This window comes from Harpia harpyja, chromosome 18 (assembly GCF_026419915.1).
Source record: "Harpia harpyja isolate bHarHar1 chromosome 18, bHarHar1 primary haplotype, whole genome shotgun sequence".
NCBI classification, from domain to species: Eukaryota; Metazoa; Chordata; class Aves; order Accipitriformes; family Accipitridae; genus Harpia; species Harpia harpyja.
The window spans coordinates 16,654,736-16,678,727 of record NC_068957.1 but is presented as its reverse complement, the minus strand read 5'-3'; the positions used below and the strand labels follow the sequence as shown (position 1 = coordinate 16,678,727).

General features: G+C 47.0%; 1 protein-coding gene across 5 annotated transcripts in view; it reads right to left on the bottom strand.

Moving 5' to 3' along the window:
• The window catches only part of DOCK11 (dedicator of cytokinesis 11), an 85,592-nt gene that overhangs the window by 34,260 nt on the left and 27,340 nt on the right, over positions 1-23,992 (bottom strand). For 2 of the 5 annotated variants that reach the window (XM_052813443.1, XM_052813446.1), the window contains exons 8-31: positions 23,090-23,267; positions 22,560-22,639; positions 21,912-21,995; positions 19,702-19,842; positions 17,802-18,011; positions 17,301-17,423; positions 16,222-16,304; positions 14,556-14,678; positions 14,298-14,374; positions 12,941-13,125; positions 12,773-12,838; positions 12,510-12,602; positions 11,986-12,109; positions 11,186-11,307; positions 10,632-10,718; positions 9,314-9,403; positions 7,700-7,818; positions 5,408-5,477; positions 5,205-5,330; positions 4,563-4,634; positions 4,028-4,174; positions 3,478-3,561; positions 2,934-3,045; positions 803-841 (exon numbers count right to left, since the gene is read on the bottom strand). In XM_052813443.1, coding sequence (XP_052669403.1) covers positions 803-841; positions 2,934-3,045; positions 3,478-3,561; positions 4,028-4,174; positions 4,563-4,634; positions 5,205-5,330; positions 5,408-5,477; positions 7,700-7,818; positions 9,314-9,403; positions 10,632-10,718; positions 11,186-11,307; positions 11,986-12,109; positions 12,510-12,602; positions 12,773-12,838; positions 12,941-13,125; positions 14,298-14,374; positions 14,556-14,678; positions 16,222-16,304; positions 17,301-17,423; positions 17,802-18,011; positions 19,702-19,842; positions 21,912-21,995; positions 22,560-22,639; positions 23,090-23,267 — 2,635 coding nt within the window. The remainder of the gene's footprint in view (positions 1-802; positions 842-2,933; positions 3,046-3,477; positions 3,562-4,027; positions 4,175-4,562; positions 4,635-5,204; positions 5,331-5,407; positions 5,478-7,699; positions 7,819-9,313; positions 9,404-10,631; positions 10,719-11,185; positions 11,308-11,985; positions 12,110-12,509; positions 12,603-12,772; positions 12,839-12,940; positions 13,126-14,297; positions 14,375-14,555; positions 14,679-16,221; positions 16,305-17,300; positions 17,424-17,801; positions 18,012-19,701; positions 19,843-21,911; positions 21,996-22,559; positions 22,640-23,089; positions 23,268-23,992) is intronic. The other 3 variants (XM_052813445.1, XM_052813447.1, XM_052813444.1) reach the window with 2 other exon arrangements.

The following is a 23,992-nucleotide window of genomic DNA, read 5'->3' as shown; positions in this document are numbered from 1 at the left end:
TTCTTGCCAGGAACTGTGAGACTCCCTTAGCTTTCCACCAGCAGATATAGAACACAGCTCCTTAAAAGCTGCCCTGACTGCCAGGAGAAAGGCAGCTCAGTACCTAACCACTTTGGTTAACTTCACTTGTACTCTGCATCTCACATAGATTTGGGCTACGTACTGTGATCAAAGGAGCGGCTGCTACAAGAGTAAGGCATCTTTTCCACTGACGTGCCTGGATAATGCAGCGGAGAAGTGACAGGGACACAGATTTCAGTGCAGGGTGCATGTGTGCTCGGGCTGCTATGAATGACCTTGCCCTGACACTGTTATCTTGGTCAGGCAACCCATATACCTAACCAGAGCCGCGACAGGTACAGTTTGACTGTTGTTTTAAGCCTCCCAGAGGGACAACCCCAAAGCTGTGTGTTCTTCCCCCAAAGGTTACAAGTGCTGTGTGCTCAGCTCAGACTTTTTATTTTTTTAAAACCCCACAGGTGTGAAAGTTTTTCTGTGGTAAGACAGAGTACATACACACAGCTTTGAAAATCCCAGCCAAAGGGTTCCAACAGCTCTGTTGCTGCAGAAGATATTTTTAAGTTTGTTGATTCATAAGTAGCATTTACTCGTTTGTGAAAGTCTGATTCAGAGGAAAGAGAAAGCAATCTGGAGCATTATCTAGCTTTCATTGTTAGTCATGTTAGCATATGCTTAAGTGTCACACATCACCGTTATTTCATTAGTTGGATGCAAGCTAATTGATTGGAAGCTGTGTATTTAATTTGACATTTGAGGATTCAGTGATCTCAGTTGGACCTACCTACTGAAGTGAACCGTTCCACAGCAAATGAAAAAAAATCTAATTCATGTGTAAAAAGAAAAGGGACAAATAAAAAGACAGCAAAAATAAACAGGAATAAGTAATGCTCTAAAGCTTGGAGAAACAGGACAGTATGTCACATTTTAATATTATTTGTAAGGCTCTTGCTTAACTCCCAGCTTCTGTCAACCTCTTGGGTTCTTTGCTATCACAAGACTGCAAAAACAATTCTGTGCTGCTGGTTCTGAGGACAGGCTTGAGGGTTTGCCCTGGCTGATGAAAAACACATCCCCCAGGTGAGGCAGCTGGGATGCAGACCAGCAACCATCCCCTTATTAGCTGAGATGTTTCAGAGAAACTGCTCCAAGATGCAACGCTCCAACTCAACAGGATGTGGTCACAGGGATGTGCTCTGCCTGCGGGCCCACCTGCACCAGCTTCTGCTGCAGAAGCCCTCTTTATCCACCTTCCTGGGGGGTATTCCTTCTTTTCCCAGAAACAGAGTAGTGGGGGGCTGGGTATGTCCCCTCTCTTCATCCAAATAAGCTGATGAAGAGGTGAGGCATGCCAGCAGGGCATCTCCTTGGTGACGTGCACATCATACCTCCCCATCTCTGAGCCCACTGTCCCTGTAATCACAGGTCTGTCCATAAAACCAGAAAAGTTTGCAGTGGAGTTTGCATCACTACACGTCTCTACCACGGCAGACAGAGCACACTGCAAAGGCACTTCTGCTACCTGAGGATAGGCTGCTCTACTGTCAAGAGATGTGCGTGAACCTCAGCTGGTAGGTCCTAGTCACAGTAAAACAGAGGAGGAAAGATAAGCTGCTCTTACAGCTTTTCAGTTTAACCATCGCAAATGCAAAGATGAATGTTAACCAAGAAAGGGCATCCTTATGTTATCATGCCACTAATAAGCAATGGGGAGGCACTGTGGTTGTGTTTTTCTCAGCCATTTCTAGCAGTGCACTTTGTTAAACTATGCCAGGCAAGTAGTCAAACTGATGCAAGAGATTAGCAGCTGGTCCAGAAAGCTCTGAGCAGTCAGAAATACACCAAAACAAGGGACACTTCACAGTTACTGCTGCTTCTGCTACCTGGACATGTGTGGAACCACTTTGGGACTCGTATGACCGCACCCTGAGGAACAAGCAAACATCCCCTTGCCCCCATCAGAATAAATCATAGAATCATAAATCCACCGGGCTTTCACATGGGGGAATCCCAAACCTCAGTCTCTTCTCTAGTACTTATCTTGGCCAGGCTATTAGCACCCAAACCTGGTAATCTTTCCTGTATTTATCTAGCACAGATGAGAAACTGGGACCCAGAGAGACTGAGGCTATGTCTATAGCAACCTTCGGAGTCCAGCGAGGCATGCTGCCAGGCTCAGCGCTGTGGTCCACACTGTCATCGGTAGCAGAGCTGCAGCCATCCACACTTGCACAGTGCCCCAGCTCAGCCCCTTGCAAACCCCATCTGCCCTGTGATGAGCAGCATCAGGGTCCAAAGGGGGCATGGTGTGACAGCGAGAGCAGCCTGGATACGTGGCGGTGCCACAGTATGTATGCCCTTGGTACGTGCTAAGGACTGGCGTGGGCTCAAGTTCTCTGCTGGCTGCCTTCAGCCCAGGTTTGAGTACAAGCTTGAACGCACTGTACACTGCTATACTCTTGTTCACAATGAAGGCAGAAGGTACCCTAAATCACCTTCTTGTGGCCACAAAGAGAACTGGCAGTGGAGCAGTGAATGAAATCTGTTCTCCTGTATCTCCATTCTCTACAGCACCTATCGATGAGACACCCTACTTCTCAGGGGATGCTGACACTCGTGGGAACAAAGGATTACACTTGCACAATTTGTGTATTTACTGAAATAGGGGCACTTCTTTCAGATATTGTTAGTCCCATGCAAACTTAAATAGAGGAAATACTAGAAAGACCGATTGTATACCATTCTGGAGCAAAATGACGTAAACCTGCCAAAATGGCATCTTTTCCTGAGGTTAATGTAAATCAGTCTAACCAGGACATAAATTTCCTTGACACCAAACCAAATTCCATCTGGTCAGAAGCTATCAAGACTAATAAATTATAGGTCTCTAGCCAGTCTCTTGAGAAAGGACATACCTTGAACTCTTTGCAGCTTGGGTTTGGAAAAGGTCATTGGTAAGTTCAGAGGAATGTAGTGCTCATGATTGCAAATGGTTTGAAGAAATTCAAACTTGTATTCAACCAGCAGCTGAGGAAAAAAAAAAAAAAAGGACAAACACAAATTATGTTTTCAGTTTGACTCATTTCCTTCCAGTTCAGTGTGTTTGTTGCACAAGGATTGGGGAATCTAAATAGTATTTGGTGAAACTCAGTAATAATTGGCAAATTTTTGCATTGTTCTCCCCAAATGTCAGTGCCTGCAGCTGTCACTTGGGACTTCTTTGCCTTTTTCATCCAGCCTATTAACCAATCTCTCCGTTAGGTCTGACTCTTTACTTTATTCTAAAGCTTAGCTGCATACAGGCTCTTGGCCCAGACAAAGGGGTCTCTGCCTCCAGAAGACTCGACAGGAACAGCGTCTAAAAGGCCTCCAAGAGTCATATAAAATAATCACTACAGAGCTTTGACTGATGTAGATATGCACAACTGTAAGCCACCTTTCAAGAAACATAGTGCTTACCTTAGGGTCTTTTGGGCTGAATCCAGAAATGTAATCATTTATCAAGTTAAAAACAAATCCTCTGTCCATAAAGGTCAAACAACGCTGGAGGAAAAATAGCAACATGTAACCAATCATTAAAAATAAAAGCAATCATCCTAAATCATCTCCATACTACCGTCCTGCCAGCAGCCAGATTTGATCCTCCGGGCTCCTGTTGACTTTCCAAAACGTACATGATCCTGTTTCTCTGAGATTATTTGGATGACCTCACTTAAGTCTCCAGTGGACAACAGAGATATTTAAAAGGAGAGTACACATATTTCCTCTCAGGTTTTGAACTGTTGCTAGGCATGACTGAAAACCCTAGATAACATATAGAGTATTACAGTCTCTCTCTTGGAAAGTGAAAGTTTCTTTCCTAAGAAAGCTTATCCCCTCCAGAGTTTTCATCATTGAAGAAAACAAAGAGACAAAGTACAAACACATTCGTCTGCTTGCTGCTTATTTCGAATTGTGTTTTCTTTTTTTTTTCTGATAAGAGCCTGGGAGAAGGAAAGAAACTGCTGACCTTCAGAAAGTTAGCCAAGCTAAAGTTGACATTCCTGGACTCTTCGGGGATTTCGTTATAGCGAATGGTCACGTGAGGAATGATGGCGAGCAGCAACGAATGCAGGGCGTGCTGGTAGGAGTCGGGGAACCTCTGGCCTCTGGGCAGCTGAAACCAAAAGCATGTCCTACACTCAGTGCTGCAAGCCAGCAGCTGGGGACAACCGGGTGCAGGCACAAGTTCCCTTTAGCATTTGTTTATGTTGTTTCCTAACAGCACATTGGCACAAAGAAAGCACTGGCTGAAACTGCAGTAGCTAGTAACAGAAAAGGAAGCTGCACGAGCCATAAGGAGACCTGGAATTTTTAAATTACAATTGAGAGTGAAAAGGGGAAGAAGGGAAAAGTAAAGTTGAAAACAAGGAAAGAACTGGCTAGCCGTTCAGCTTGTCAGGGTTTTTTTAAGTAAAGAGTTACATAGTTTTTCAGAAAAACTTTTGGAAGAGAGTTTCTTTGTGATGGCTCTGTAATGCAGCATCGAACAAATTTATTTTTACCTTGATTTTATTTTCTTCCAGTAAGTACATTGCCATTGACTTCGCCAGTGCTTCAAAGAAAAACCACGAGTACTAGAATGAACAAAGAATACTATTATTTTTCTCAGCAGGACTGAACATGTTTTACTATGTGGGGAAGCAGCAGTGGGAGGGAGAGCTCACACTCAAATGGCATTTTGTAAGCACAGCTGTGCTTGCACAGCTAGCTTGGCGCGGGTGCCTTTGTTACCTGGAAGAGTCCTGCTGATCTTGGGGTGGGAATAGCTCCATCCCCTCTGCACCCCAATGCACCCTGCAAGGAGCCAGCAGAGTTTGGGGTGCAAGCCCTGCAAAGGCCCAGAGAGGCAGAAACTCAGTCTGCCTCCTGTGAGTCACCCCTCACGCGTAGCTTGAAGAAAATAGATAAAACTGGCAAAATTAAAAGTCCTTTGCTGTGTCCTGCCATAAGCCTCAACACAGCCAGGTTCCCTGCAAAAATTCTTCTCTGTTGTAAGGGGACAGTCTCAAGGATGTGGATGTGAGGAGCTGCCCTAGTAGCTTTGCTCCTGCAGTGGGTTTGGATGGTTGAAAATGTTGGGCTTTATACCAGACCCCCTTTTCCTCCCTTCCACCCTTGGCAGCCAAGTACTGCCAATACTTCACCTTGAGTAGCTTATTGATGGCTAGAAAATCTGCTGACTGCTTCAAGATCGTGGCCATGGAAAGGACCAGGATTTCATGGGTCATCTTCGCCTGTGTGCCACTGGGTTTCTCAGCTCGAAAGACGTACTGAGGCAAGAGGAACAGTGTCAGCAGTGTGCCTGCTCCCAGCAGGGAGTTTTGCAGAGCGGTGTGTCGTGACTGACCTTTATGAAGGAGCGCAAATAGTGGTCTAGACCTTCTTCATGGCACTTGGACACAATGTGCAGAAGAACCCTGGGAAGAAATGTGGTTTCTGTTAAGAGCACGCAGTGCAAGTTCCTCCAGCTTCTGAAAGTGGACACCATCTGTGTCCTACCCTGCTCAACCCCAAAAGCCTCACTGCTGGCACAGCCTGATTTGCAGAGAGCCAGTACTTGCAAGCTAGCACCCCTCACAGCTCCTGTGGCTGCACCGTCCTTGCCACAGCACAGCCCCTTGACAGAGCACTCAGAGCTGAGGTGGCCAAAACCTCTTCTCCACATTGGTGCTGGTCCAGGCATCACCCAGACCAAGCTGCCTTCAAGTGCTCGAGGGTCCCTGCACGAGGAGGCGAGGTGGAGCATTTCTCTGCAGGGAACGTATCCTATTCTTTGGGCTCCGTGCATGCCAGGATTAAAGCCTGCCGCTACTCAAATTCACGTTGCGTGAGGCACCTGAACAATGCTCAGGTGTTAGATAAGTGGAAAACAAAAATATTAAATTAATCTGCTCTGCACCCAGTTCTCTTTGGCTGTATCTACGGACCTGCTATATGGAGAGCAAACCCACTTGCCCTTCCTGCACACGCTACAGATTCATCCACACTGTACAGTTTATCATCTGTTGGGTCTGTCCTCACTGGGAGCCCTTTCCTAATGATAATACAAGTGACAATGAACAACTATAATACTACATCAAGTCTGCAAAATGAACACAAAAACCCCACAGAATCTCTGCTGAGAAGCAGGGAAAAAATTCTCCATCGGTTGTTATGCCCTGATACCTTCCCGCATCCCCTGAATTTACTAATTCTGGAATGCTCTATTTTACTGAATTTACATCATATGCTCCTTTTTACATGCACTGGATTATTTTGGGGCTGTTGCACTGGGGACAGGCAGACCCTGGAGAACATGCCAGCCCTCTGGAAGCACTCCAGGAGGCTGATGAAGGCAGCAAGCGCCTGGCTTCCCCATCCAACATTGGGGTTTTACATTCCAGTCCCAGCCAGAGGGAAAAACAAAGTTGCACATTGTCACAGATGCCACAGGCCATACCACAGGGAGGAGTTTACAAGCCATTTATCAGAAAAAGCGGGTTTTAAATTCCACTCCAAAAGTCTGGATAGGAAAACAGTTGTCATTAAACAGAAAGCTATTGACAAACTGGAAAGCATCAGGCCAAGCTCTGAAAAAAATCTCTGGAAGTGAAGGTGGGAGCGGGTCACCCAGCAGGTAGCCGGGATCACTTGTTCCCCTGTCCTTGCCCTCTGGTGATTCAAGCAGAGTGGGATTACAGTGCTCTGTGCAGAAGTCCCCGCGACCTGCAGCACATGGTGCAGGACTGCGACTGCAAGGGGCCCCACATCCCTGGGGGACCAGGGCTCAGCCTCCCACCTCCGGTTTCACGGGAGCGAGATGCTTTTGGTACATGGATGCACGGTACCTCCTGGAGTCAGAGGAAGATCTCCACGAGCGGCATCCAGCATCCCCCTCTGCACCGCAGCACTTCACAGAGGAAGAACCACGGGAGGAAGACGGATGTTTTAATGCATTCATCATTTTAGGGGTGTCGTGGCCAGAGCTAGGCAGGGAAGGTGCTTTTGCACCTTCTGCTCCCTTCGGGCCCTGCACAAGCCTGCGCAGGGCAGGAACTTTCTGCGGGGACCAGGCTCTGGTCGGTGCTGCCCTCTTGGGGCTGCAGCCATGGCAGAGCATCGCTAAACAAACCATTGCCCGCTTCTGGCCGCATCTTCCGAGCCAACACAGATGTAGCGGCTACTTCTGCAGCGTAACACACCCAGCTCCAGGGGATTTTTAGCAATACTTCTGGCACAGGGGACTGGCGTGCAGGGATGAGAGCGGGGCATTGCTCCCGCGGGGAAACCACATCTGCTGTCAGCAGCGGGGACGTGCCTGGGCCCTCTGGAGCCTTGCGACGCCCCGATAACTTGGCTCCCAGAGCCATCCCCGCCAGCAAACCTTTTTTCTTTTGAAAAACAAACCCAGGAGTATCTTTAAAGTGCCACATTTTTCCCCACACAGCTCCCAGGACACGGGCCCCACGATGCCCCGCGCCACCCAGACGTGCCAGGGGAAGACAGCAGCTTCACAGCAGGATCACGGGAGCAAGCAGCAGCGGACAGCCAGTGCCGTCACTTAGCACCTTATACTGGGAAACCACACCCTGCTTTGCACTGCAGTTTGTGGCCTTGCATCTGTAACTGAAGAAACCCGGATGGTTTACCAGACACTCACATGGTGCAGTTGACAGCTACTTCGTCTTCCTGGGTCACATTTGTAAGGACTCTAAATAGTTGCATAAGAATTACAGGTAGAAACTGAATCATTACTTGGATCTCCATGGCGTGCAAACACTAAAACAAATGTTCAAAACACAGACACTTTTAGTTCAACATTTTGCAGATGTTAAATATTATAGTCCACAGACATTTCTGTGGCAATAGGACAGGCATTAGCAAATGCTTCAGGGTGTGGGCTTCAGCCTGCCAGAGGACAGGAGAACTTGGACCCATAGCAGCACTCACTGCCTGCCTTCCAGCTGACAGATCCCAGCTGCATGCCTTCAGGGAGCAACATGAATCACAGGTGGCAGGTATTAATCCTCCTCGCAGATGTGCCCAGGCAGCTATGACTTAATTAGAGATCACATGCCACTACTTGACCCCAATAACCCAGAATTTAAGGCTGAAGTTTTGCTCCCAATTCTTCTCGTCACTTGTGCCAGTTTTTTGAAGTGACCAAGTCCTATTTTCACAAATGCCTTTGGAGCATGGAAACCTGATGCCCGACGACTTGCAGTGAGACTTTTCTCCAAAGAGCATAGCTTACTATTGGAAATGGCATTTAAGTAACTTGGTGAAGGTCAAGATGAACTGGTGCATGGACTCTCCACCCATCTCATAGACCTCTTTTGACTGAATCTCACCATACGAGTCTAGGAAAGACAGTGCATTTCATTTTCAGTTTTCAAACCTGCAAATCTAACGAAAGGTTCTTAAATCTGTATCTAGTCATTTAAATTACTGAAATTATTGAGGTATTGGTGGTAAGAAGCCCTCACTTGTGGTTAGCATGTAAATGTCTCCCTGTCTGCAGGCTGCAGCGAGGTCGCTGTGCCTGGGCAGGGCTGGGACCTACCCAGCGCCTTGACAAAATGCTTACAAAAAAGCAACTGTTATTTTACGGCTTGGCTTCAAAACTGCCATTATTTCTATTTCTTAAAATATTTATACATTATCTGAAACACACCTAGTAACTTTGTGATGATAAATCCCCACCACTGGAAGCGGAGCTGTTGCTACAGCAGCACTCTCAAAAACAGGCAGTTATGGAAGGAAACAAGGATAGTAAACAGCCGCTAAGAAATATATTCCCTGCAGAAGCCTTTGCTGGACCTGCTCCGAGGCCCTTACTCATGCTGCAATGATTGCCAAAAAGCTGGGTCTAGGTCACAGGTCATCTGTGGTCAAATTTAACTGACTGATAATCTCACAGATCTTTTTCAGCCTGAAAAAACATTCCTGTTTTGAATGGATAATCCTGAAAACAAGGAGTTGTGCTACAGTTTAAAGGGAGGGCAGCAGGGGAGGAGTGTGCGAGCCCACCAGGAGGAGGATTTGCCATGAGCATGGCAGAGCGATGCTGGCTACTTGTTTTACCTGCTGTGAAAGGCAGTGGGAAGCAGCACACAGGCAGCAGACAGTTGTGTCAGTAAGCAAAGGTAAGGATATTGCACAACGCAGCGGTCCCAGCGCTGCAGCGAGTGCGGGTTCCTACAGGGCAGGGGTCTGGGTATTTACTGATGGTCTGTAAAAACATAAACGAAGCCCACCGACAGGCACTGTTCACCTTTAGGTATTTAACAAGCTCTCCTGGGACTTCCTTAGCTCCCGCCTGAACCAGCTGGCAGTACTGGAAGAATTTGTGCAAGTGCATGTCCTGGAAGAGACAAACAAGTTCAATGCAGCAGCCTCAATATTTGCCAACCCTTACTCTGCAGCTTACACTCAAAAATCTGCTGACTTACCTGCGGCAGTAGGCCATGTCCCTAGCAAGCCCCATGTCACTACCAGTGGCACTCTTGGACCCCAGCGGCCTTCTCCCAGGACTACAGTACTGCTCCCTGACTTTTCCAAGGTACCCACCCACTGCCCATCCCCTGGCTCCCAACTAATCTTGAGATTAAGCACAAAACTGCCAGCAGTGTTAAAAATCTCCTGTGGCTGCGCTACCCTGAGCCCCAATCCCCACTCAACACTTGCCTGGAGAAGCGGGAGCCCGCCTCTCCCAGCTGCGGCTTTTCGAGACTGCCTCACCATCTGCCTCACCGACCTCCTACTGTCCATCCGAGGAGGCTCTCCTTCCCATTCCTCTCCCTCCTCCTCCAAGCTTAAATTTAATTACTGGGTTATTTAACCCTGAAAAGCATCTGGGAATGTAATTTGGTGGGGAGTGGAAGTACTGTGCTGCTCTCCGTGCTGTACAGAATCAGTAAGACCCAAAACCAGATTTAGATGATGCTGAAAGCGAGTTGCTGTGAATATAAATGCAGCTGATTACATCCAGCACAGGACAAGCCCTGCCAAGGGCATTTCCCCGTGAGCAGTGCTGACAGGAGGTGCCCCAAACCATGTGCTGGGGAGCTTTGCTGTACATCACATGAAGCTTGGGAAAGTCCATCACTACCATAAGATGGCAGAACACAGGGGACTTGGTAAAACAGCCTGAACTCGTTTCAAAGGGAAATCAGGACTCTTGTTTTCCTGTGTCTGCTGTTGTCAGAAAACTTTTTTTTTTAAACCTAATGAACAGTCTAATATTTGAGGAAACCTCTCATTTCCACCAGCTCTTCTCTCTTTTGCATCATCGAAGCAGCTCATTTGCTCAAATGTTTCCTTGGTCCTGCCAGTTACAGTGCAATTGGCCAAGAAAACACCAGCCTCTCCCTAGGCTCGTTCACTCACACAACTGTCTCATCACATCCAGGCAAAGGAGCAGATCCCTGCAAGTAATCCCAGACCTACTGCTACAGAAGTATCTCAGCACTACTCTGCAAACACAGGTACCTCTTTCCCACAGCACCTACAGCATGGCAGTAGTAGAGATACAGCAATCGCTGCCTCTGTATTTGTGCTGAAAGTCTTTAAGAGCGAGGCGGTCGACTTACCTGGGTGTAAATGGTTGAGTCCAAATGGATTCTGATCTTAAACAGTGGCTTTGCTCCATCCACCCACTTTGCATCCACGCTGGGCTGCTGTGAACAGACAACATTCAAGTACTTGGTTTCAGCCTGCGGTGAGAAGGTGGCTCTGTGCAGACAGACACCTGGCCAGAAGGTATGGGTTGGGGTGGAAGAACGGGTTCCCCGCCCCAGCCCAACACAAACACACCGGTGACATGACCGCAGCGGCGGCAGGGCAGAGGGATCCCTGCGAGAATGTGCACACAGAGCATGTGCCCGCTCTCCTGCTCTGCGCCATCTGCAACAGCCCAGTCCAGCCTGCCACAAAAATAGTCTCTGCAGCCTATATAACCACAGAAAGTGGAATAAAAGTGTTCTGTCTCCCACCCCTAAGAACCTTAAGCTTTGGGGGCTGCCCTGCAGTAGGGATCTTTCCAGTTGAGCAGAGCACCAACAGAAGCCCAGAACTTACACTGATAACAAAATGTCAGCTTTCCTCTTCCTTTTACATTTAAGTCCATTTTAAATGGCCTTCCTACCTTCCGTGACTCTGTGTCTCCAAGACCCAGGTAGCCAGGTGGAAGGTTGGATGAAACCGGCAAATGCCGCTCCAGGGTGACAATCCGTCCATCCTTCAGCAACGGGACCCAGGCATATCCCACTGCAGAGGCAACCAGTGGACTGGAGTTAGCAGACACACAGTGATACTTGTTTAGCTTAAGCTCCAAAAAGAGCTGTGTCTCACCCTGAGAAGATCAAACTCACAGCTATGCAAGAGGCTTCAACAAGGCTGGGATCGACCATGTCAGCCTTCTTAAAGCATGTGTTACCTGGTGACTTTGTGAGTGAAATTCAGACACAGCACAACCAAGATTAGCAGTGGGTTTGAGGGGCAGAAACAGTGCGTGAACCATAGTTGTGCACCATGATGAGGGTCCTTCAGTCACCTGAGGACTGGCTGAATGGAGAATTGTCCCAGCCAGTGGGACCTGGGTGTGCTCAGTCTCTTACACATGCCTAATGTTGGCAGGATCGGCCCCTGAGGCCCTGATCTCACGTCAAGTTTTTGTTGGTGACTTGACTGATGATAGTCCATTCATGCAAGCCAAGTCAAGAACACGCAGAAAATAGCTGTCAGATTGCAGCAAAAATGTGAGCTTTAGTATACACTAAAAAAATTGTGGTTTATTCCAGTTTAGATCTATGATTTGTATTGTTGCTTTCAAAAAAGAAAATTCAGATAGGCTAGTATTTTAATCAAATACGTTTTCATGTCCTTACATTCATTTTATCTTGGACTCTTACACTCCAACAGAAGTAATTTAAGCATTAAACATACCTTGAGTTTCAACGGTGTCCTGTTTTTTCGATGTTGCCTTTGTATTAATTTCACAGCTGACATGATAGAAGGTGAAAAGCAAATGATGCTTTTGATGGAGGTGAATTGGAAGCTCAATTTTAATCTAAAATGATATCATGATAGATAAGACTGTATTTTTAGTTGTGGAGTAATAGTTTAAGTTCTATTTTATTTCACAAATGCTATGTTGTATGCAGTTACACAAGACACGTTCCTACCCATCTTAAATAGCTCATGGCTAACATTTTCATCACATTTGCACATTATTTATTAATGGGGGTGTGTGATTGGAGTGCACAGAGCGTGACAGTAAAGACAGCAGAAAAACTGGCATAAAAAATTGACAAAGTCTCTGGCTTTGCTGAGCCCTTCTACTGAGGCAAAGGGCTGGTGATTATTTTTACCCGTATTTCACCCATCCCTGGAAAAAGAGGTATCCTGAAAGGCCCCTTGTCTTTGTAGCATCCAGGAAAATTTGTTATTTCCCACCATTTCATTTTTACCTCGTCGTAGAACTCTGGACTCTGGTTGTGATGCAGCACGGCAGCATACGCGTTTGTGGTCAGGAGATGGCCTCCAGGTTTGCCATATATACACTGGAAACACAAATGAAGAGCTGAATTCAGGGTTGCTGCCACCCTAAATTAGCTGGCCAAATTAAAACAGCGAGCACGGAAACTCAGTGCTTTCCTATTTTCCTGCTCAGCCTGGTTCGCACACAGTACACAGCAGTGAGCAAATGGCAGCCCCATTAACAGGTACGCACCTTTAACGGCCTGGCATCAGCTTCATCTGAATCCCTGAACTCAACACAGACAGCAATATTCCTTGCCTGAAATGGGGGAGAAGAGGAGGATGAGCCATTGCTACAGGTCAGCAGCATCATCCCAGACCACGCTGAGTCTGGCTGCAGCCTGCTTTTCAGGTTGCCCACCTTTGCAAACACCTTCTGGTTCTCATACTTCAAATGCAAGGGGTAGACGTAGAGGTGGTTTTTGTAGACAGTGAAGGGATAACAGTATTTTGCAACTTCTGGGACAAGCTCCTCCACTTCAACTGCAATGTCCTCACAGCTCTTCTCAAAAGGCTTTATAGGAATATAAGAAGCTGTGACACAATCTGGAAGAGAAGGGAAGCTTGGATAAGCGCACACCCCACGAACATGGGAAGTACAGCCATGGAAAGGAAATTCGTGGGTCTGAAACTCTGCCATTGCTCTCAAGCATCCAGTTCTCTTCACATCAGAGGATCGTGTGTGTTGACCAGGCAGCAGGACTTGGACCACTCCCATTGACATGATTAAGGGAAAATTCTTCCCTTGATCATGCAACATCTGTGGTCCCCAACTGCATTAGCAATACTGAGAAAAGATGGGTGCACAGGCACCATGGGGCTCTGCTCTTCTTGACAGTGGCGACTGCAGAAGTGGCACTTTCCTGCAGCTCTGGGCAAAGTCAAATGGTCTTGTGAATGACCCATGTCTGGGTAGGGACAGCCGCTCTGCCCAGGACCTGCACCTTGAGTCTTCCAGGAATTTGACCCATTACGCTACTGTTTTATAAATCATGCAAACATCACCTGACTGAAGCAGACAGGCTACTGAGACAATGACTTGAGACTGACATCTCAAAGTGCATCAGTCTCACTGCATCGGTCCTTTTCCACTCTCTGCTCCAGAAAGACGTTTGATAGTTATGTTGCCTTCAAATATTAGTCCACAAGCCCTGCCTAATTCACTAGGACTCACATCCACCATGAGGGAGAGTTCATCTCAAGTGATGACTTTTCAAAGAACAGAAAAAATTAAGTCCACTAGAAAAGCCTTTTAGACAGGGGACCAGACTACAGAACCTGTGACAGGAGCTGCCAAAGGCCCATGGAGTGACTCTGACTACATCACGAGTCCTTTCTTTGCCTCAGTTTCTTTAAATGCAAAGTAAAGAATCACACTGACCACGTTTGTGAAGCCCTGTGGTGTTAACAGATCAAAAATGTTGTATGAGTTTGGTGTAATAACAACAGCAAAAGCAGGCAGGTAGCTTCCTTTAGATTTAGGATGTGATGGCCAAACTGCAAAGTAGATGCACCCCTCAGGTAAACCTCTGCACTTGGACCACATCCTTCCACAGAATCCATCAGAAAGACTTACAAGTCAGTGGTTGTGCTGAATTACTCATTTCTCATTGCAGCCCCAAGATACTCCTGTTAATGAAACAGCAAAACTCCCCATAGAAGCAGTAACTCCTGAGGCTAGAGCCATCAGCATTTATTTTAAGATCCAAGATACTTACTTGTGAAGTCTAGCGGGATGTCTTTGATGATGATATTTAACTGGGCTGGAATGACCTGTAGTTTTGTCTTCTCTGGTCTGCATTAGGGAGAAAGGAACAAGGGTGTGAATCTTGAAAGCTCAGATGCTGAACACACCAGCAGCGCTTTTTGTTACCCTCTGAGTATTTTAGAAATTGTCATCTCATGCCTATGCTTAACTGTTTAAAAATGTATATTAAAATGCCTGCTCAGCCTCTGTACCAGTCTCTTACACTTACTTCTTATACTCTGCTAAAAGCTTCAGCATATCTTCATTCGAGAGTTTGCTGCTGTCTTGCTTGTAGAGAGGCGAGAATTTTCCTTCAGCATCGAGAGTGCCCTGCGAGTCTTTGAAAACTGGTCTGCAGAAAAGAAGAGACATATTTCTTAAATGTTGGTAAATATGCAGACATTGAGGTCTTTGACATGTCAGGCTGAAGGGCAGTTTATCAGGTGAGAGGTTCACTGGCCTGTGACTGCTCTGAACACTACCAGACCTCCCGAACACTCTCCCATCCTCACGTGGTGCTTAGAGCCCACACAGACTGCAATCCACCGTGTCACATAAGATTGCATGGGATATCACCCATTTCCCTTCTCTCCAGCCAGGTGAGGACAGACCCAGCTCAGTTCCAAGCCTGGTCCACAATCATGAATGCCCTTCAATCCCCTCCCACTAACACCAAGTGGTAAAGTATCTTCCTAGTTGCACATGGGGTCAGAGCATGGAAATCCTCCTAGGAAGGGAGTGTGCAATGAAGACCAGTCTCAGGACATACATCAGCTTCCTCCTGAACCCAGAGCAAGAGATTGGACTCTGCCCTGGATGAATACCAGCATCTTTGCTCTTGAGTATAAAGGCTGCGGGTGTCTGCGTACAGTAAGAACATTAAAGCATCCGTACTCCTTTTCTGTGCAAACACCTTCCTCTGAAACCCACAGGGAAACTGTTGCAGGGACACAGAGCAACACAGCTCCCCACACCAGGCCACTCGACTCGATCTCCAAATGCAGCTTTTTACTCAGCAGGAACAAATCTGAAGGCCGTTGAAGTCAATGCCCACACAGAGCCCACCGTCAGGCTGAGGCACGGTGCAGGCTGTGTGCTGGCTCCCAGGAGTGAGCTGCATCCCAGAAACACCATCTCGAAGCCGAGCAGCCAGTGTCACAGGAAAATCCACTTCAAGAATACACATTGCAAGCCATATACCACCAAATCCCAGCCCACCGTGACAGTCATCTGGTGTTGCCATGTCATTACCATCCCTTTTGTCAGCACCAAAGAGCAATTTAGCAATAGGAGGTGGTGGCAGAGGGATGAACTCGCCTTCGGGCCCTCCTCTGATGTGAGATTTAAGGGAGTTAGCACTGACATACTTTTTATCAGTCCCAGTAAAAGAACAGCGAGGGAATGGGATCACTATCTCCAGTCATTCCCAAGAACATTAATTAAAGCAGAGTCTAACAAACCCCAGAACAGAGACAAACCCCAGCTGATTGCCACCGCCAGGCCAGGAGGTCCTCCACTCTCATCCTGTCCCTGGCAAGGGCTGGTGCCAGGAAGGAATTTCTGTGCCATATCCCACGGCCAAATCCCGCGGTAGCACGGGACGGTGTAATTCGTCCCTAGGAACGTTCTGCCCTGATAGCAGTGGCTGCAGGTCAGCAGGAAGGTTACTGTCTTCCCAGCACTGTTTACTTTTTAATATTTTGTTTCTAATTCTAGATAGAGCATTTCAGGCCAAAACCCTGTTCTGTCTAGGGAATTGGAGCCAGATTCTGCCCTCGGCTGCAACTTCACTGACTTCGGTCGCTTGGCCCTTCACCCGCTCGGCCGGATCACATCCCGGATAACTCGCAGCAGCAGCTCCCACCGTGGCCGAAGCGCGGTCCGAGGTGACTAACCTGGCAGCCCAGCCGAAGGGCATCCTGTACTGACCCAGGCGGCTGCACACCTGCTTGGCCACCTTATGGACCTTCTGGGCAGTCTGCAAAACACAACAGAGGTTAGTGTGTGCCACGGCTTCCACGCTGCCCTGGAAAAGGAGTAAAGAGCGCTGCACGCTCCAGGGAGAAGCAGCTGTCCGTACTCCGCAACGCGCAGCTCCCCAGGCACACAGCGCAACAGTTGCCGAAGCAGCTGATAGACATCCCTGTCTGACGCTTCACACCATGCACATTTATCACTTTTGCAAAGCAATAGCAAACATGTTGTGGGCACAGTTATATTAAAACTCCTCTTGATTCTGCATTAAACTGTCAGGGTATTAGTATTTTATTTGCCATAGGGTATTAGTTTATTTTCCAAAACTGACTGTAATTGGCTTATCCTATACAGACTTAAGAAGTGGGCCGAGGGAATGCCATCACATACCAGGTGTTCCATGCATTGATTTTCCAGGGACTAATTTTGACTGGCTGCAGCAAGGCAGCATCAATTCCACCTGCCGGCAGCACCAGGGCCTCTCCCTGACCACCCTTTGCATAAGTTCCCCCATATGATCATGGCACTCTGCATGGTGCAAGACAGAGGCAGAGCGAGCAGAACAAAGGGTGAAGCCCATGTTCTGCTCCTACTAAAACATCGCTGTTCCCAGCAGGAGTGAGCTGGGACCAGTCCAAGACACTGCGTGTAGCACCACGTAGCAGTGCAGCCCATTTCTCTGGGGATGAAGTGTCCCACTTTTTTGCTGTCAGTACAGGCTTTGCCTCATTGAAGTGTAACAGGAAAAGGTCCCCTTGCCCCAACTGCTTGGCTCTCTCTAAAAATCCTCTGCCTCTTTCCAGGGGAAGGAACCAAATCTCCCAGGACAGCCCAGCTGAAGCTGGCCTGGGAACAGCACAAGTAGCAGAATGGATAAAGACCAGTATTTGCCAGAAAGAAGCTAAAGGGCAGCAGAAACAACCCATGTTTCTGACCACACTACTCCCTGCAGCAGCAGACAGCATCACTAAGCAGATACTCTCATGGCCCCATCCAATACCTTCCCCGGGTCCGAGTTTTTCATGTACGGCTCTGCACAGTGTGTAATGCTGCCCTGCAGCACTTTCTCCACACGGGCCACCAGGAAGATCTCCACATGTGGGTCAGTCACGGAGAAAACCCCCTGCAATAAGATAGACAGTTGGCTGTCAGAGAGCAGGACACCCTACCTTGTACCGCTGGGTTTGGCCCCGATCATCTCGCTGTCCCTTCCCACAACCCACACAGACCCGCTCTGGTTGCTGCTGCGGATGGGCCACAGGGGCTCACAAAGCTTGAGCTTGAGCATAGTCAAGTCTTGAAAAACTCTACCTGGTGCTTTGCCTATCTCTGCCAGTGAGCCCGAAGAGGCAATTGGCATGAGACACTGACCAAAACCCCACAGCTCGAGAGAAAAGCTGACTTCTGCTTCTCCACACAGTGGAGAACAACACACTGCAAAGCTACTGAACTGCCACAGCCTCAAAAGAGATACAGAATGAGGAGAAAGTCAGTTCTTCACCCGTTTTATGTAGCGCAGGCAAGACTCAGGGACCCCATGCACAAGGCTCTCGCCTGGTGAACGTCCCTTGGTGCCCTCCGCTCCGGACGCAGAGTTATCCAGCAGCATGTCACGGACAGACGGAGGGTTCAAGTCCACGTGGAAGTCAGCTGAAATCTTGCAATTATTTTTCAGGTCAAATAATGCCAAGCTTAGGAAAAAGGGCTCAACCTGGAAATTTGATTGAATATATGTGTCAAAAAAAAATGCATGGTACAGGCTCAAGAGTATCAACATGCATTGCCTTCCCTGCCTGGTTTGCCTTCTGCATCCATTTTTTCCTTTAGTTTTGTACACCAGCATTGTACAGAATTCTTACAGACAATCCATATTTATTTGCTTTATAAATACAAATATTTTTTTCCTGCATCTTCTTGGATTTTGATCTAGTCAATTTGAACAAAGCTAGTTTAAAACCATCAATGAAATACAAAGAATGAAATCCATAGGGTTTTTTTATATAAGTGATAAACTATGAAGTTAGGAAGAAAAGATGACCCCAATCCTTCAGATCTGTTTATCCTTTGCAATGATAAAGAAATCAACTTAAGAGTGTTTATGTTTGCATGCTAAAGACCACTTCACTTATTGTCCAAAGTCAATCAGCTCTGGATGGCCCAGTTGCAAGACACTCAAAATGTTCCTCAGCTGCTATATGCCGGGTGGCACAGGAGCAAAGTTAGCTCTCCAGCCAGGAGAGCTCAAATAGAAGACTAACACTGCTGAGGAACTGCACGTGCAAAATCTGCCAACTCATTTGTAGCTATTGACCTTGACAGCACAAGGCAAGTGGCAACAATTCCATGTATTTTTAATTCAAAGATCCCAACAGGCATGCATCCATGTAAAGATAAAAGTGAAGGCCCAAAGATAAGACCGTAGTGTGTCTGAGACATTACAGCATAACTTGGAGGCATTACATCAATACTAAAAATGTGCTGATTAGGTCTGACTCTGGGCCTGATTAAGGATGAATAACAAGAATCTCTGCTATCAGCGATGCATTCATCTGCTGGGAGTTAGCGAGGAGAACAAGCCTGGTGTGCTAGCTGTGAGCTGCCAATATGAAACCACCACAAAAAAGCCTTTGCAAATCTAACAGGCATCAGACAAGGTACCATCAGGAGAGATCGGACAGTGCCAGTGCCGCTGCCTCCCCTGCGATGCTATCTGCTGCTCTGGCATCCTTGCATAAAGGGTTGCCTCCAGCCCGTGCAAATGCAGGACGTGATAATAGGGATTATGTTTTGGCAGGAAAGACTGGAGGAGCCTGGTCTTTTCAGCCTGGCAGAACAAAGGCTGAGGAGAGACGTAATAGCTGTCTACAGACATCAGAGGCTCAGAAAATACAAGGAAGAGCTTTTTAGGCTCAGGCACAACTTTGACACAATAACAAATGCATATAATAAAGTGGCTGTGAATACAGTTAGGCTGGGAGTCAGAAGAAGGTTTCAGAACAGGGAAATCTCTTGCCATTAGGGGAAATGAAATAAAACACAGCAGTAAGTGGTTTGGAGATGGAGCTTAATCATTTACCAACAGGACTTTCACAGGGACCCAGAACATGGCAGACACACGCTCCCAATTCCCTATGCCTCTGAACCGCTGGTTTCCCAGCAGCCCCTGGCAGGCTAAGGCATGTCAGGACAGACCCTGTCTCCAAACACATTTTTGGAACACCAAAATACCAAGGCAGACAAATCCTGCAACAACCCTGGGCCAGCAGTCACCGCCTGCCCAGGTCCCATTGTAGCTCAGGGCAAAATGAGATGTTTTTATCCACCCAGATTAATCTGCCGAGGGTTTTTCTTGCCAGCGAGAAGAAAGAACACAAAGCAGACCATGCCAGAGCTCCCCTTACGTTGGTGGGTCCTCCTTCTGATCTGTCGCTGAGCTGAGCAAGGAGGTTGAGGGAGAAGTCCTGGCAGCACACCACAAAGCGCCTGCTGCACTTTTCCTCAAATGGCTTCACGTCTGGCTCGATCCCTGAGAAGTCTAGCCTCTAGACAGCAAACAAACAAATCTGGTCTCATTAAAAAAGAAAATAAACTCCTGAATAATGTTAAGGGATCACATTATGGCCAATACTATCTTAACCAATTTTTTTTTTTTGTGGTACCAAAGGTACAAGACATTCACAAATGAGTGCCATTTGGTGATGTTACACAAATGTATTCAAGACATGAATTCATGGGGGTGCATCAATTTTTAGCAATCATCTGGTTTGCAGAGCACAGAAAACTAAACCTCAATATGATTTCAGTTCCTTCCTGCTTTGCTGTAACCCTGGGGATCTTCCCAAACCCCATTTAGAGCCTGGGGAAGAAAGCGGAACATAAGCCATCGTTACACTCAGAAAAGTATCTTCTACTTTGTTTGACTAGTTTAAGAGATGGTCCCTGTGCCTGAAATAGAGAGAAGGCACACACCGTTGGGATCATGAACAACATCTCGAAGTTGAAGGCATTTCTAGATGCACAGCAAGAACCGGCATGGTTAGAAACAACAAAGACTGTCTGCAGAGCCAGCTGGGAAATCCAAACAGTCTTGATTATAATCACCTCCTTCCTAACCCAGAACACCCATGCCTGGTCTGTGCCTCGACATCCGCCCTTCTCGGAGAGCAGACATGTACGTGACCAAAATACCATCAGCCAGATAAAGACCCTCAGCCTTCACCATACTCATCATACTGGGCACTGGGGACACAGAGCTATCAAACACCCCTAATTACCAGCACATCTCTCCGTGACAATCTGGCACAGTCCTATTTGTTTTTTCCCCTCAAATCCTGCAGAAACCTGCATGCCAAACTTAGGGCGCTGATATCTCACAATCGAGTAATTTCAGCAAAATAGGCTGCAATTGTTAATCTAATTCTGGGGAACTCTTCCCATTGTTTCCCCTATTTCCTTTTGGTGAGGAAAGTACGTTGCAGGTATATGTTCCTGCTCCCAGCTTCCTTAGCACCAGGCATACAAGTGTGCACACACACACGAGCATTGACTAGGGCAGTGATTTTGAATGCCCAGTGATTTTGAAAGCCCAGTGCCAGAGCGATCTGACTGACCCACACCAGAATGAAGAGTTCTGGGTATAGAGGGAGGGCAGTGAACTCAGCCTAACCATTTGGTTAGGTAAAAAAAGATACCTTAGATGCTCCACACTGAATAATATTTCCATTTTTATTATCTGACTAGAATATAGGAAACTTCTCAAAGCTTCTCTTAAAAAAAAAAAAAAAAAAGCCTCCTGGATGGTTATCTTCTTCCTGTTAAAGACCTTAAAGAAGTGCCAAGAGAAAAGCTCATTTTGTACAACTAAACCTTTTCAAGTCTAATTACATTTCCTTGTTAAACCAGAACGTTCTTTTTCACAGGTGTGAACAAGCCAAAGCATGCCAGAAGGAGAAACAGAACCTACGAAATAACTTGGAACAATTCTCTAAAACTGTGTTAACAATTGCAGCTCATTCCACCGAAATCCCACACCTGGACCTTGGCAGAGAGCTCAGCAAAGACGTCAAACCCGAGAAGAAAACAAGCCAATAGTCAATGAACCCCTAATCCAGTGCATGAGAACTGCTTGGGGTGTTTTTTCTGTTTGTAGGTCCCCTACGTTTGAAAACTCCCTGAAGACTGAGGCTCTCCCTGTAAACCCCTATCATGGTCTTTAACACCACTGTTCCCTACTCCAGACATGCTGAGCCCATGCAGCGTTGCAGGTGTCCTTGCAATACCACTTCTACTGCTTCTGCAACCATAAGAACCTCCCAGAGGCCCAGATCGTGGGTTTGAAATCCAGCAACATCAAGATGTATCACACAGAAGCCAGCAAAGCTGGAGGGAGGCCATGTGTGGGGCTGCTGCGAGTCTTCCCTTTATTTGAGCTATCGCCTGAGCATTGACATCTTGTTCAGCTCTCACTGACAGGGACATGGGCTGCACTTCTGTTCTCCAGTCCACCGAAAAACACGCTGCCTCTGCAGGTGAACGCTGTGGCCATGCAAGGGAAGAGGGGAGGCATGAACAGAAAATAAAACCTCACATTTGCAAACATGGGGATGTTTACCTGGACTTCTGGGTCGAAAGAAAAGAGGTTTTGTCTTCCATCATTTCTGCTCAGTTTGTTCAGCTGATCTGTTTCTCTTCCATACTAGAACAAAGGAAAGCATTGATATTACTGCCTGGCCACACAGAGGCAAACATTCGTTACTTGGAAAGAATGGAAGCAGAACAAAATAAATATTTTTCAGGTTCCCTTTGTGATATGTGAGATGATGCAGCTGTAGCCACCAACATGGTGCAACGACAGTAAACCAATATGACTCTGCTAAATGAGAAATCAGACAGAAGTAGGCAAGCACACTCTGGACCATAAATAGGAGGTGGCTGCCACCTAACTGTCCCTCTGCTCTCACGGCCAGGACGGTCACCTCTGCTGAGCAGGAATGAGCAGTACTGACCACAACAGCCCTTCATTCGCTCTAAGTCTGGTTCTTCCTTAAGGGCCCCACACTTGGAGGTGAGCAGCATGCAGCCTCAAACCATGGAGCTCCATCCGTGAGACAGAGAGATGAGATAACAGCGACCCCACCAGCACTTGGTGCCTGCCCAGCTCCCCCAGAGCCGAAGACACAGAAAGTGGAAAACCCCTTTTATAGACATGGTGGAGAGAACTAGCTACGGGCTGGGAGAGCTATCTCTGCAAACAAGGTACCTTCATCAGCTCCGGATGCATGCTTCTCTCCAGGCTCTCCAGGATGTTCTCTGATTTTCCCTGTGTGCTTGATTCATCATCTGCAAGGACACAAACCCCAGATATTCAAAACAACTGCAGGAGCACCGCTCTGCCAGAAAGCATCCTGCAATATTTGCTTACAATAGCACAGAAACAGTTTACGGAGACTTTTCCATTCCTCAGGAGTAAGATTTTTCCATACATTACTCGTACCAGGGTGTACTATTACAGCCTGCTAGGTCTTTGCAAAGCAGAACTTCAGCACAGAGCCAATTTTCCAGGAGTCTTGAAAGTTGGCCATGGATTTCCCATCTAGAGGAAGGGTCATGTTTCCCTCCACTTCTATTCCTCAGACTATCAACTACATTATACTAAGCCCTTTTGCATGATATCATGTGTCAGCCATAATTCTTGCTATTAATCCAGAAAGAAAAGTATACTCTTCTCCAGGCGCACTGCTTGCATCTTGCTGGAGAAGGGTGAAGGTAGGTGTTTATTTATAGACTGACCTTGCACAGATTCCACAGCATCTTTCTTCTCTTGCACCAAACTCTCAGTATTGCTCTGAATGATCTTTCTCAGAGTTACCAGCCATTCTTCCATCTCCTGCTCAGTTTCAGCTGCGAGATAGTGGCTGTACTTGTCTATTGTCTTCAGTTCAAATGCATAACGGCGCATCTTAGGACACTGAACAAACAATTAAGAAAGATTTGTATTACATTTTCCTCAACGACTCAGCACAGTACTTGCCATAAGGCTCCTCTCTGTGAAAGCATCCTGAACTGAAATTCCATGAAATACAATGCAAGCACCCTCCTTGACACAGCACCTCTCCTGCAGTAATCACAAAGGGCTTCACGGCTGCGATCAAGCAGTACACAGCTCCCTGGTTGCCAGCTACTCTGAAAGTGGAAGAAAGCTAGACTCAACCACAGACATTGACTGAGGTGCAGGAGCAAGCTCCTTCTTATGTTGTCAGACCTTTAATATTTTACCCAGAGAAGCCAAGAACTGGATTTGTCTGACACAGTAAGTAATGTTGCACTCCAGGACACTTAGAAGCATCTATCTTAAAAGCAAGTGGTTCAATGCAACTTTTCTGAGCTCTGCTGGCCTTTAAACAGCATTTTCCAACCAGAAGCCAAGGCAAATCTGATGTAACTTGGGAAGTACATCCTGTACATCAGTGAGGCGTGTGCACTACTGCTTTTACTGTGTTCAGAGAGATAAACGGAAACATGCAGCTCTGACTCATCCCTGCTGAAGCAAACCGCTGGAGTAATTTAAGCTGCCCTGTACCAGCTCCACCACACTCAGTGCTTGAAGCTTCTGCAGAGACAGCAACAGCAGAAGGCACAGCAGCAATCCACTGCTGCACTTCACTCTCAGCATAACAAAGCAAACCCAGGTTT